Source organism: Morus notabilis, unplaced genomic scaffold (genome assembly GCF_000414095.1).
Source record: "Morus notabilis unplaced genomic scaffold, ASM41409v2 Scaffold582, whole genome shotgun sequence".
NCBI classification, from domain to species: Eukaryota; Viridiplantae; Streptophyta; class Magnoliopsida; order Rosales; family Moraceae; genus Morus; species Morus notabilis.
In genome coordinates, this window is record NW_010365281.1 from 194,686 (window position 1) to 207,435 (window position 12,750).

General features: G+C 38.3%; 1 protein-coding gene across 3 annotated transcripts; it reads right to left on the reverse strand.

The window, feature by feature from the left end:
• Positions 1–6,030: 6,030 nt before the first annotated feature.
• Positions 6,031–12,489, reverse strand: LOC21391009. 3 transcript variants are annotated; one of them, XM_024171952.1, is made up of 11 exons: positions 12,160–12,489; positions 10,014–11,893; positions 8,723–9,923; positions 8,454–8,620; positions 8,295–8,366; positions 8,061–8,213; positions 7,813–7,976; positions 7,561–7,708; positions 6,953–7,075; positions 6,746–6,833; positions 6,031–6,541 (listed from the first exon to the last, which is right to left on the reverse strand). In XM_024171952.1, exons 2-11 carry the CDS (start codon positions 11,889–11,891, stop codon positions 6,333–6,335), a joined length of 4,203 nt encoding a protein of 1,400 aa, XP_024027720.1. In that variant the 5' UTR covers positions 11,892–11,893; positions 12,160–12,489; the 3' UTR covers positions 6,031–6,332. The 3 variants fall into 3 exon arrangements, with proteins under 3 accessions (XP_024027720.1, XP_010105980.1, XP_024027719.1); XM_010107678.2 differs by having other exon boundaries at positions 8,723–11,893; XM_024171951.1 differs by having other exon boundaries at positions 8,723–11,914.
• Positions 12,490–12,750: the final 261 nt, after the last annotated feature.

The window sequence follows — 12,750 nt, forward strand, 5'->3', positions numbered from 1 at the left end:
AAGTCTAATTTCATAAGAAATTGGTAGAAATGCTTAAAGATGTACAAATATGAGTAAAATTACTGTCATTATAAGAAAAGATGACAGTAAGACGATAAAAAATTACTGTCATAATAAGAAAAAAAATGACGGTACGATGCAAAGATTAAAATTACTGTCATAATATGAAATGATGACAGTAAGATGATGAATGAGTAAAGATGATAAACGATAAGAAGTTAATAAAACTATTTGTACCGGCCTTCGCAATGAAAGGTTATTATGATTATGAATGAAACGAAATCGTGAGTGAGTTAGTTTTAGGTCTCTACCCCACTCCTTACTGGTTATACCCGTAACGATACAACAGAATAGGGCCCATACGAAGTAAAAGCTATGAAAACACAATACGAAAGTCATTCAGAATGTTAAAAAATAATACGAACGACACAAGAATGACACAAGAACAAAAGTTGAATGAGTATGAAATGAAAGAAAAGAAATTATAATACGATAAACGTTCTAAATAAAAGAACGCAAGTCATAAAGAAGTACGAAATGAAAGAAATGAAAGTACAAACAATAAACGTTCGGAAAGTTTAGAAAAATGAACGACACAAGAATGAAAATTGTAAGGAAATATGAAATGAAAGACAAGAAAGCATAAAATGATAAACGTTCTAAAAGTTTAGAAAATAGTTAGGATGTATGACATGAATGCATATATGGGTATGCATTATTGTTTGTAATTTTTGTGAACTGTTCTTACTTGCTGAGGGAAAGCTCATTAAGTTTGTTTGTGTTGTAGGAAGCTCGGGTAAGGCACCGGCTCTCTGAAACTTGTATATTGGGCGTGCAGAAAAGGATGCAGCAGTGGGATGTGGGTAAGTGGGTAATGGAGACACTACGGATTTTAAAACCGCTGCTAAACACTTAATGTAATTAATATGTATGGACATGAATAGATTATGTAAAGTAAGTAAATATCACGTGATTATAAGGCTATGCTTAGCAACCTTACGTCATAAAGTCTATTCATATACGCATGATGCTATTATGCAAACTGCATATGAATGACAATGGTAAGTAAATAATAATTTAAATTTATGTCCGCGCAGGAAAAAAAAGTCTAAAATTTAGGAGTTTATAGTTCAAAAGTAGTAGAAGTAAGGAAATGAGCTAAGTATGAGCGTAGTAATGATGACCAAAAGTAAGGGTCGTCACACGAGGAACTCCCTTGGGGTTGTAGTTTGGTGGGCCATGAGTGATCACATAGGCCCATTTCTCCTTAATTTAACCCAATTTGAAACCCGTTTGGGGGACTTTTCAAAATTAGTCAAATTAAACTTGAATAGGTAATGGAGGATTCAACCTAAGAAAGCCTTTCCCTTGTCTTCAGAAGCCCAAAATCCTTTATTTTAACCCTTGAAAGGCCCAAAACTTGGGCCTGATCCTGTTGGGAATGGTGTCCTAGAAGCATGAGATGTAACATGATATTTATTAATTATTTAATAAAACAGTTTATTCATCATTTTATGTGCATATATTTATGAATATTTTATGAATATCAATGAAAATTCCATGATTATTTATGTGACTTTAAACACTGTATATAAGTGTTATATGCGAGAGGATAATGTTTAAAGATAATAATAAAAAATGATGTTCGTAATGAATTTAATTAAAGTTTGAAATCTTTAATTAAAACATCACTAATACATGTCATTCCCATTCAGAATGGAATAGTGTTATCTGCACTGTTAATATGGTGAGATATTTAATGAGTGTATTACACGTAATGAGATTATGTGTAATAGGGATACAGACACAATATTAATTTATGATAATTTCTATTAAGTATAGAAATTCTAATTGAGTCTACCGATGGTCATATATAGAATGATTTTAATATGAGTTCTTAGCAGAATCCTATTTTTGAATTTGTGTCTTTTGATTTGCTCGGTACGGATTTTGAGACCCTGAATTCTATTCCTTGTATTTTGAAGACATGATGAAGTAGGTAGCCGGTAATGTTATTATACAAGATGAAATCCATTCCTTCTTGAGAAAGAAGTAGATAAATAATTCCCTAGCAGTGTTGATTCGGTACTTTGATTAGTTAAAGCGCTCTGATTCATGAATGTGTTTTATGAATTACTGTCTATTCGAGAATCAATGGTACTCAAGGATAAAGTTGTAATTAGAGAGGTTAACGAATTTCACCTAGCTCTAATTATGAATTATTTATCGAGGATTGATCTATATGCAATGACTATATCAAATAGAGACTTAACAGTTTAGAAGTAATTTATGTCTATAGTGGAGTAACTATTGGAATTCATAGAATAATTAATTAATTAAAGTGTTTGATTAGTTATTAATTTTATTAAAGCTCGAAATTATAGGTCTGTAAGTCCCCGCATCATCCTTGTAATTTCATAAGACACAAAGGGAAAAATGAGAATTTTAGAATTATGAAATTCTAAAATAAAACACTCAAAGATAATTAATTATAAATTAAATAACGTGATTGTTTAAATTTGAATTTAAATTTTGGATCACTTATGTGAATATGTTCACATAGTGTGCACATAGCACAGTGTGAATCCCTTTAGGATTCAAATTGCTTGCTCTCATAGTTATTGAATTAACTTATTTGATAAGTTGTTTAATTTGAAATTCATTTGATTTAAGTTTGGCTTAAATTGAAATTTGAATTTGAGTCAATTTTAGACTGCAGGATAAAGGAGGATTTTTCCTCCTTCCCTATCTGTAATTGGCGCCTACCACAGGGATAAAATCCCTCATGGTGGCCGGCCATATCAAGAGGATAAGGAGTGGGAGTTTTGTTCTAAATTCAAATGGGAGATAATTAATAAGTTTTATCTTGGAGATAAAGATTGGATTCCTTTTAGGACTTTGACTACTACTCTATAAATAATAGATTGTAGAAAATTATGGGACACAATTTTTCTATCTTAAAATTAATAACAGCCGAATTTTTTTAGAGTGAGAAGGAAAAATTTTCTCCAAAAATTTCACATCGTGCATGCGTTGGTATTCGTGAAAAATTTGAGTGTTTTTTATTGTTAATCCTATTTTGTCTCAGGTGTGCCTTCGCACACATTTTCGTGGATTCTAGGAATTGACGAGAAAGACTTTGATTTTTCTAAACTAGCATTTCGAGCAAAGAACGTTCGAGGTCAAAGAACTCAAGATATCACCCTAATCGGCTGCTAGGTATAATTCCTAATTGAGTTCTTAAATAAATAAATTAATGTGATTAATTTATTCGTGCATAAATTAATATAATCTATAGAGTATCTCAAAAGTTTTATAAAAGTTTTTGTTACACACGATCCGCTATTCTCACGCATCCGCATCCGAAATCGTTTCGGAAACCAATAGATCCTTCATAAATTTTCGCCAACTCAAATGCCTGAGAAATCCATTAGTTTTGGCTGATTCGGAGGCTTTTCTCACATTAGACATGCCTCTCAGAGCACTCCCCGTGTCAGGCATGCTTTCCCAACTCTTCTCTATATCAGGTTGTCCACTCGGAGCACTCGTGCACATTCAGAGCAACCTGGTGTCAGAACAACCTGTTGTCATAGCAAGTGCATTGGCTGCTTGGTCATTCTCATACAAACAACCTCCGACGAAAGTCTGACACGCGATCAGACCCCCAAAGAGGAAAGTCTTCGGAGCACTTGGTTGAGTCAAACACTCTTGGGGATTTCAGGTCTGAAGTCACTTCGTATTAGCCCAAAATCTGGAACTTGGCCTCCAAGTATTTCCACTTCTAATGTGTCATTTTGCCTCCTCCGACAAGGTAGCTGGGACTTTACTTCGAACAAAATTGCTTGTGCCTTACTTCATCAGACCACTGCCGGAGAAAATTTTCAAAAACTTTTCATCCTATTTTTGGTGAGTCTCTTTGTTAAAATCAGAAAGCTATCTGACACTTTTCCATTGAATGGGAATGCTTTGATAGCCGCCGCCGTTTCTTCCACTCTAGAATCTTCCATTCCATTTCTGGACCATCTATTTGTCAAACCAAGAAAGGCCTCTGATAGCCTTCCTCCAAACGGAAATGAGTGGTCAGACCTCTGTCAGAGCAGCTGTCAAACACTCCCATCTTCTCCTATAAATACTCCCGTTACCTTCATTTCAACAAGAGACCAACATACCTGCACATTAGAAAGCACCATCAGAGTGCCGAAACTCTTAAGAAATCATCTTCCTTTGAGTGCATTCTTCAAGTCTTCTTCTACAAGGACTTAGGGTCTTCTTCAAGTTCTTAAGGAACTTCATAGTTTCTAAGTGTTGACCTCCTTAGAAACTCCTCAAGAACACTTTTCAAATCCTTTTCCACCACCATCTAAGTGATTGAAGAGTTTCTGCTACACTTTCCCGGAAATATTCAAGCCTCCAACCTCTACATTGCCCCTCGTAGCTCTTTCATTAGACTCCTCCATATCACGTTTCTCCATTAGAGCTTTATCCACCAGCGAAGCTACATACTGAAAGCCTCCAAAACAGCCCAAAAACTGCTTTTGGAGCCATTCTCCATCAAAAAGCCTTATCCACTTCTAGAGTTACCCCCTCCACTCCTCCCTCCAATCTTTATTCGCAAAGTTCTTCGTTATTATTTTTCAGATTTTCTAACATTTTTACAAGAGTATTTTTGTGATTTTGGCAACAAAAAGGGCCCTAGAGCACATGTCCTTCTGCCTAATTTGGGCCTAAGCGAGCCGCACCACCGTCGGAGATCCAACCATCGTTATCTACTTCAAAGGCCCGTTAAGTACTTTGGCCACATTGGAACCACCACCAACGAGTCAAATACTTACACGTGCACACCCCCCACTACGGCATACCCTCCGGATCTATCGGACCCCTACAGATGGTAAATCCTAGATTTACCGTATAAACTTAGGATTTACAAAGGAATAGAAATTGTGTTCTGATTATAAATCATCAATTTCGTGTACGGTAAGTTTTAGATTTACAAGCAGAATTAAAATATTTTTATCTTATATTAGTAAATTTTTGAATTTAACGTGTAAATCTAAGATTTATGAAGGAAGATAAATTGTACTCTAATTGTAAATCCTAAATTGGCACTGTAAATTTAGGATTTACGAATAACACATTCTCTGTTCTGATAATAAAAGATTTACCATATGATAAATCCTAGATTTATGAGCAGAACTAAAATATGTTTATATAATTTAATAGCATATTTAGCAATAATAATAACCATACTTATATTGTTTACACCTTCAAATTGGTAATTCATGATCTCCGAAGATGGCGATCGGAAGCATACCCACATGACAGATAAAGAGAAGAGGGAAAAGGAGATCTAGAGGGAAAGAGGGAAAAAAAGAGTAAATATAAAAACTGAAAAATTCTAAACATAAAAAGGCCTATTAATTTTTATACATTGGTAAATTAGTTATTTACTAACATGAGTTTTAAATGTAGGCTTATTTTCTACGATTGCTTTAAAGAGGCTAATCAAGCCGGGCTGTCTTAAAAGACTCGAATCTAGAACAACGGGCAGCTCGACAGGGAGTTTGGGCTGGGCTGGCACGACCCTAGCCGAAATGATGGAGAGAGAGAGAACTTAATCAGTTATTACAAAACTTAATTCGGTGTACTTGGTCTCTTGGCATAAACTTGATAGTAATCGCATTGATCTTCTTGGATCTTGAGAACACTAGATAAACAGATGCAAACCCACTTTCTACTCTTATCTGATCCGACCCCATTAATTAATTGGACGCGTCCACATCATATTGATCAGTGAAATGGTTCATAATAGTTCCTTGCTTTGCTTCGCAAGTCATGTTCGCACGTGCCACCGAAAGGAAAGGATGAAAGTAAAAAAAATATATTTTTTTTGAGGCCTTTCCTTTATATTCGTTATATACAAAACCAAAAAATTGCAATTGTTCACCAACTACAAACTACGCAGAATATGTTATAACTATGCACGATGAATAACACAAACTCATTTTGAAACAAAATTTATATATCGCACGATGAATGTTGAACGAATTGAGGAGCGCCACACAAAAATGGCAATAATATAATCCACATTCTTACAGTAATAGGTAAAAATATACAGCTAACACATTTCCCAGAGGTGTGAAAAAAAAAAGAAAAAAAAAAAAAGCTTAAGGCACTTCTTATGAACTAAAATTTCTATGGGGAAACAGTGAAACAACCTTTCCCTGTATTTTTAAGGGGAAAAAAAAAAAAAGAAGCACATCTGTTATTTGCCACCAGCGCGAAACAAATTGAAAAGCGAAATAAGAGGAAGTAACCTTTTTTGGTGTTCAATTTTAAACAGGAGGTTGTGTTGTGGAAGGTTGTTGATGTTGGCTATGTCCTTTGGGAATCTTTGCTGCCATAGCACGTAATTGGTTTGCGATTTCGGTAAAGCTCGGTCTCTCGGATGGCTCTGACGCCCAGCATCTCTCCATGAGTGATTTCCATTCGGGATTGCAAAATTCTGGGACTGGTGGCCTCAAGGTGTTGCTCAAAATACCACCTGCATTATGTGTCGACCACTGATTAACACTCTAATTTCAAGTCTACCATTAGCGAACTGGATAAAGAGAACAATACCAGCACTAAACTATAAAAAATAACTAAAATAATAATAATAATAATAATAATAATAATAATACTAGTACTAAACTACAAAAACAATAAATTAAAAAAAGAAAGAAAGAAAGATAAAGGTGATGATTACCTATGATGGCCCCATAATGCAAATCTGCATATGGTTCTTCCCCGGTAAGGAGCTCCCACAAAACGATACCAAAAGAAAACACATCAACCTAGAGCAGAAAAACAGCATAATACAGATTTGAGGTTCGCATAGTGCGGGAATAAGTGAGATAGAGAGAAAGAAAGGAGAATATATCTCTTTAATTCATTAGCAAGCTCTGAGGTTAACCTTCTCGGATACAAGGCTACTGCTGCCATTAAGAAGTTCTGGTGCCATCCAAGGAAGTGTTCCCCGCACACCGCCAGAGATCAGTGTCTGACATTTCACCTTGGATAGGCCCAAATCACCAACCTGATTGTAGAAGCATGTGTAAAGTTTATCTCGTAAGGAATGGAAATGAAGTAAATGACCAGTTATAGAAACCAGTTGTAGAATATCACAAAGTTGCATTGAGCAAGTATAGCCTACGGCAGAAATAAATTTTAAAATAATTTACACTTCCCAAGAATAAGTAATCAAAACTCTATAACTCATTTTGCCACTATCAAATTCCAAGTCAGTTTCGCTTCAAAATTTATCAGCTTATATTATGCAAGAATTACGAAATCAAGATACTAGACTAATAATAGCAAATCGAATATTGGTGGTTCCTCAGGAGCTTGGTTAAAAGAAGTTTCTTTAAATCTGATTCTTGGTTTCAAAACAAAAGTCTCCTGAGTGACTAAGAAATTGCTTGAATATGTGACAGCAAAAAACTCAATGGACAGACTAAAAAAGGCTTCATAAGAGGGAATAAGTTGCTCCACAACATGCACCAGAATTACAAAGTCACTAACCTTGCAAATTGGACGGTGAGGATCTCGAAGATTTACAAGTAGGTTATCACTTTTTAAATCAAAGTGCACAATATTCTTTCCATGCAGGTATTCCATTCCAAATGCTACATCCATGGCAATCAATAGACGCCTGCGCTTGTCAAGACTCCTGGTACAGATATTTCTCTGTCAATGGGCCATCACTTTGCAAACACTGGAAAGTCCATAATTAAAATTGAATAAAATAAAGGACAATTAAGGAGGACACGTTACTTCTCATTCTTCTGCAAAGCATTTCTAATAGAACCATTAACCATATACTCTGTCACTGTTGCCACAGAACCTCCAGGACCATCAAGTACAACACCATAGAAAGCCAAGACATTCGGATGGTGCAAGTCAGCCAGTTTGATGGCCTCATTCCAAAAATCATCTCTCTGATTCATTTAGGATCATAATGAGAAAGCTATTGGAGAAAACAATTGTAAAGAATATATGTGTTTCAATTGGAAGACACATACCATGCGCTCTTGTTCAGAAGGTTTTCCAGCGAAACAACGATCATTGATCCGTTTGATTGCGACATCAGTACCCCTCCATTTCCCATGATAGACTGTGCCAAAGGTGCCAGAACCCAATTCTCTCAGCTCTTCGAGGTCACTGTTCTTTATAATCTGCCATGGAATATGCCTTTAGATTAATGGGAAAACTTCAAATGAAGAGTAGAATATTGAGAGATAAGTGAAAATGTTAACCTGCAAGCGTCCAATGCCATCAGATACTGGAAAACCAATATTTGCTCTTTCTGGGATTTTGGTCTTAACATCCTGAAAAGAAAATATAAAAAAAAAAATGAGGAAATTGAATAAATATAATTGTGCGCAAGTTACAAGCTGAATGTGTACGTGTATCACCTCAACTTTGTTTTCAACAACTTCATCTTGAATCGACTCATTAGCCAACTCATTTCTGTCATGCAAGTCGGGATTTGATGATGTAGCTGACTGGAAAACCGAAGCAGCGACACCCTCAGCAACAGCTTGAAGATCATTCCTGATTTGTTCCTCTGCTGAGCCTAATCCTTTAACAGAGAAGATTGAGAAACCATGAATACCACTGCAAACTACAAACGAATAAATATTCATTTAAAAAAAAAACAAAAGAAAGAAAGCATATCACCGACCTTTTGCCGACTGAGCATGTTCTGAACTTTGGTCTTTGTTCAAGATGCCCAATGATTGTTGAACCCCATCCTCCACAGTGTTTAGTTCTGCACCATTTCCCAAACAGTTCTCACCAAAGGGATCCTTAGTGGCAAAGGGATCCTTTTTCGATGGACTTTTAATAGGTCTAGGAGGTGGAAAATGAGAATCATGGTGCAAATTCCAAGGATCCTGATTGCTGAAAAGTGAATTTGAAGAATCCTGAACATCTGCAGTCCTACTAGACGGAGAGAAAGAAGATGGAGTGTCCATCCCAGGAAATGGAGGATTGCCATGGTAAACTTCATTAGAATCCAACGGGAGGCCTCCAACTTTTGCTTGTAGACAAGGTCCAGGATTACCCCAGATAGATGGTTGTGCCACCTCATATGACTCAACTAGCCTTGAAGTAGGAATATGTGGAGGTTCCATAGAGGAGCAGGGCAGCAGTTCAGTTGGTATACCATAACTAGCCTCAAATTGGTCAACAGGTGATCTACTCTGCTCATTACTGACAGAAAGTTCAGTGGGGCATATCCTGAGTGCCTCCATCCTGCCTTCAATTGGTCTCACTTGGTCATATGAAATGCAAGTTTCTACAGCATCTTTGGTTGGAGCGACACTGGGAAATTTGTTAGAATAATCTGTCGGAGATTTTGGAGAATCTTGAGTCAACCGTTCTGAACTTTGGACAGGAATGCCTCCTGCAGGTAGCATATCCCGGGTAACAGGTTTGTTCAAGGCATCCTGTTTAACCAGGTATGGGGCTACAACAGAGTGTTGCTGAACAGGATCCTCTCGAACAGACTGTGGAATATTGCCCATGAATGCACTCTTAGGTGGCTGTACATCAGTAGTCCTTCCAATTACAGCCTGAGTAGCAGAAATTCTATTATGCTCAACATTATCTACGTGTTGGGTATTAATTCTCTCCTTTTCAAGCTTCGCCTCGGGATGCAAACTGAAAGCACTTGCCTCAGATTGAAGGCTTCCAATTTGAGGATCTGCATGAACAAGGACTCGGTGTCGAGCTGCAACTCCTTGATCAATAGTGCTTTCCCCCAAAGCACCACTTACCACAACTCTGGTTGCTGGCTGAGCTCTTGAATGGTCATCGAAATGGAGACTATGATAACTTGGGTTGGAATCAGACAGAGAGCTTGCACCACTGTCTCTCTGACCCTGTGTCACAGTATCAGAATGTGCATGAGGCAATGCTCTCTGACACATATAACAGTCCTCAAACCTTGGGATTTTCTCAGAAACCATTACCTGTTGGTGAGGTAGCAAACCATCAGAGAAAACGACATGTTCCTGCATTGGAACCTGCTGCCAGCCATTATTGCCTCCTACCACTGAAGCAGGAACCTGAACTTGATATGAACTATAGCTTTGTTCAACGGGCAGCTGAACGACCCTCGGACCAAATGCTCTTTCATCCACATAAGTACCCAATCTAGCTTGTTGGGGTTGAATAATATGTTGAACTACGTTTTGTCTTATACCAACATGAGAAGATGAAGGATTCATTGTTGTGCACATTGTAGGGATAAATTGACGTGTGACTACACCAGCAGCATTACCATAAAGCTGTTGTTGGGTATACACGGGGCCGGCAGTCCCCAATAGCCGAGGATTTGGAAAGCCCGTCTGGGGAGGAAGCTGCAAATAATCTGCTTCATTTGCAACTTCCTGGCGAGGATCAACATATGCTTGCACATAGGAAGGAGTTGGAATTTCCATTCCGGGCTGCTGCAAACCCAATTGTTGGTGCGCTATTGCTGCAGGAATAGACCTTTCTAAGTCAACTTCCGGACAAGGAGATGAAGTTTGTGGAAGACCAGACTTAACCATAGGAACACGCGGTGGGACTGTAGACGCTTCGACAAAACTTGCAGGACTGGGATCCAAACACACCAACCTTGGAGAAACGTCATCCAAATTACCAGAACTCTGCTTCTGCAATAATATATTTGTTGTCACAGGTCCTATAACATCCGCTTGACTGGCCATTGAGTTATCAACAGCCTCACTCCCACTAAAATCAGAATTTTGTGTTGATGTTGCACTTGTTATGCTCCCTTTCCTTGTGATGCCGCCACCGCCGCCTCCACCCACAATCCCATTTACGGCCTCAACATATCTCTGCCCATTATCATGTGATTCCCCAAACTGTACCATACTAGTCGGATCAAGCTCTGAAGCAGAAAACAGAAACACTCTCAACTTAGCCGACCCATCTGGACACCTCTCATTCAATTTCTCATACTCATCCATCATATTGTCAAGATCATCAGGGCACGAAACTGACACCAAAGCATCAAGATCCTCGTCAGGAAGCTGATATTTGATAACCACGGCTTGCCCATAGATATCCACCATCTTCTGCACTAGCTCATTGAAGCTCAAATCTCTTTTGACACTAATGAACCTCGTATGTCCCCCAACATATCTCAACAAGCTATCGCTCGGCCTAGGCAAAATCTTGCCCCCAAAACTACACAGAAACTTTACTTTCTTCCCTGAAACTGAATCAACTCCACCCTCATCACTTGCTTGATCAACCGCATTACCACCAGATCGACCGCCCAAATTAGGACCATAACTGGACCCAGCTGCTGGATCACTCACAATCTGATCGGTGGAATTGCCCGCAACCCTACTGCCCACACTTGGTGTATAGCCAATCCTAGCTGCCATATCATGACTAGAAAGATCAACGCCAGTCACACTAACCAGATTGCCCAAATTTGGGCTGCCTCGTGACGCAGTCGATGCATTGCTACTTACAAGGTCTCCGGAACCAGCAACAGTGACCCTGTTGGCCAAATTAGGACCATAACCAAATCCAACAGCAGGGTTCACACTCGGGTATGCCACCGGCACGGCCACATGAGGACACCATGCAGCAACATTTGGCGCAGTATTCCCGTATCCTAGCCCAACAATTCCGGCTTCAGATACGGGCACAGGCGCCGGGTAGAAAACGGGCACCGACCTGGGGCTCCCAACCTCGCTAACCGGGTTAGGAAAGTACCCCTCAGGGCTCCGACCGGCCGCGGCCTGCACAATGCGGGGCTCTTCGACCACATTTCTAACTATATTTAACGGTCTTAGATCCTTCGGAATCGAGTTTTGATCAAACGCCATATCTGCAACCAACCATTCCAAACCTAGAGTCCATAAATCAAAACCAAGGACACCAATAGACCAAACACTAAATACAAAACCTAGGGTTTTGGTTTTTCGACGATTTCGACATTTTAAGCATCAATTTTCCACATTCAGGTTCGGAATTAATCGCACAAAACCTCAACGACCCATCTCAATCCGACACAAAGTTAACACAAATAGTCCAAGATTCTCAAAAGAAAATGACCCAAAAATACAGGGAAAAAAGGGGGAAAACAGAGCATACCAGATATCGACAAAGACGAAAGAAAGAGGCGGTGCAACGAACAAGAGAAGTCCGAAAAAGAATCGAAATGATCGCGGAAGAAAGAGATTCAGAGCTCCGAAGAATCTCCTCCTACTTCGTCCTCGCTATAATCTTCTTCTTCTTCTTCTCCGTAGGAATCTCGCTAGATTTTCTCATCTTGTTTTTGTTTGTTTTTCTCGGGGGAAAAAAGAAAGAAAGAAAGAAAGAAGTTGAGACAGAGTAGAAAAGTTTTCGCCTTTGCGCCAATTCAGAAAAATGGACAGCATAGAGATTATTTAATTTATTTATTGTTTTTTTTTTCCCCCTTCTTTTGGCCTTTCTTATTTCGTAAGGAAAATTTTCTCAGGCGTTCTTTGTAATGAACGATGGCAGGAGCGAGGGCACGTGGATGATTCCATGCAAATTTAAAATAATAATAATAATAATAATAAAAGGAAGAAAAAAAAAAGAATGCTATGTTGTGTTATGGTCATTTGTTTGCGTATTGAATTTTTATTTATTTATTTATTTGTTTATTTTAAGAAATGAACTTTTATTATTAGACAGTGACAAGTTTGTAGAAAATGAAAG

Excerpts from the sequence above, each read along its gene's own strand:
- LOC21391009 (XM_010107678.2), bottom strand. The coding sequence starts at position 11,891 with ATGGCGTTTGATCAAAACTCGATTCCGAAGGATCTAAGACCGTTAAAT. Across the intron at positions 7,076-7,560 it reads CTCACCGTCCAATTTGCAAG|GTTGGTGATTTGGGCCTATC; the intron begins GTTAGTGACTTT and ends TTCTACAATCAG. Across the intron at positions 6,834-6,952 it reads GTAGCCTTGTATCCGAGAAG|GTTGATGTGTTTTCTTTTGG; the intron begins GTTAACCTCAGA and ends TTTCTGCTCTAG.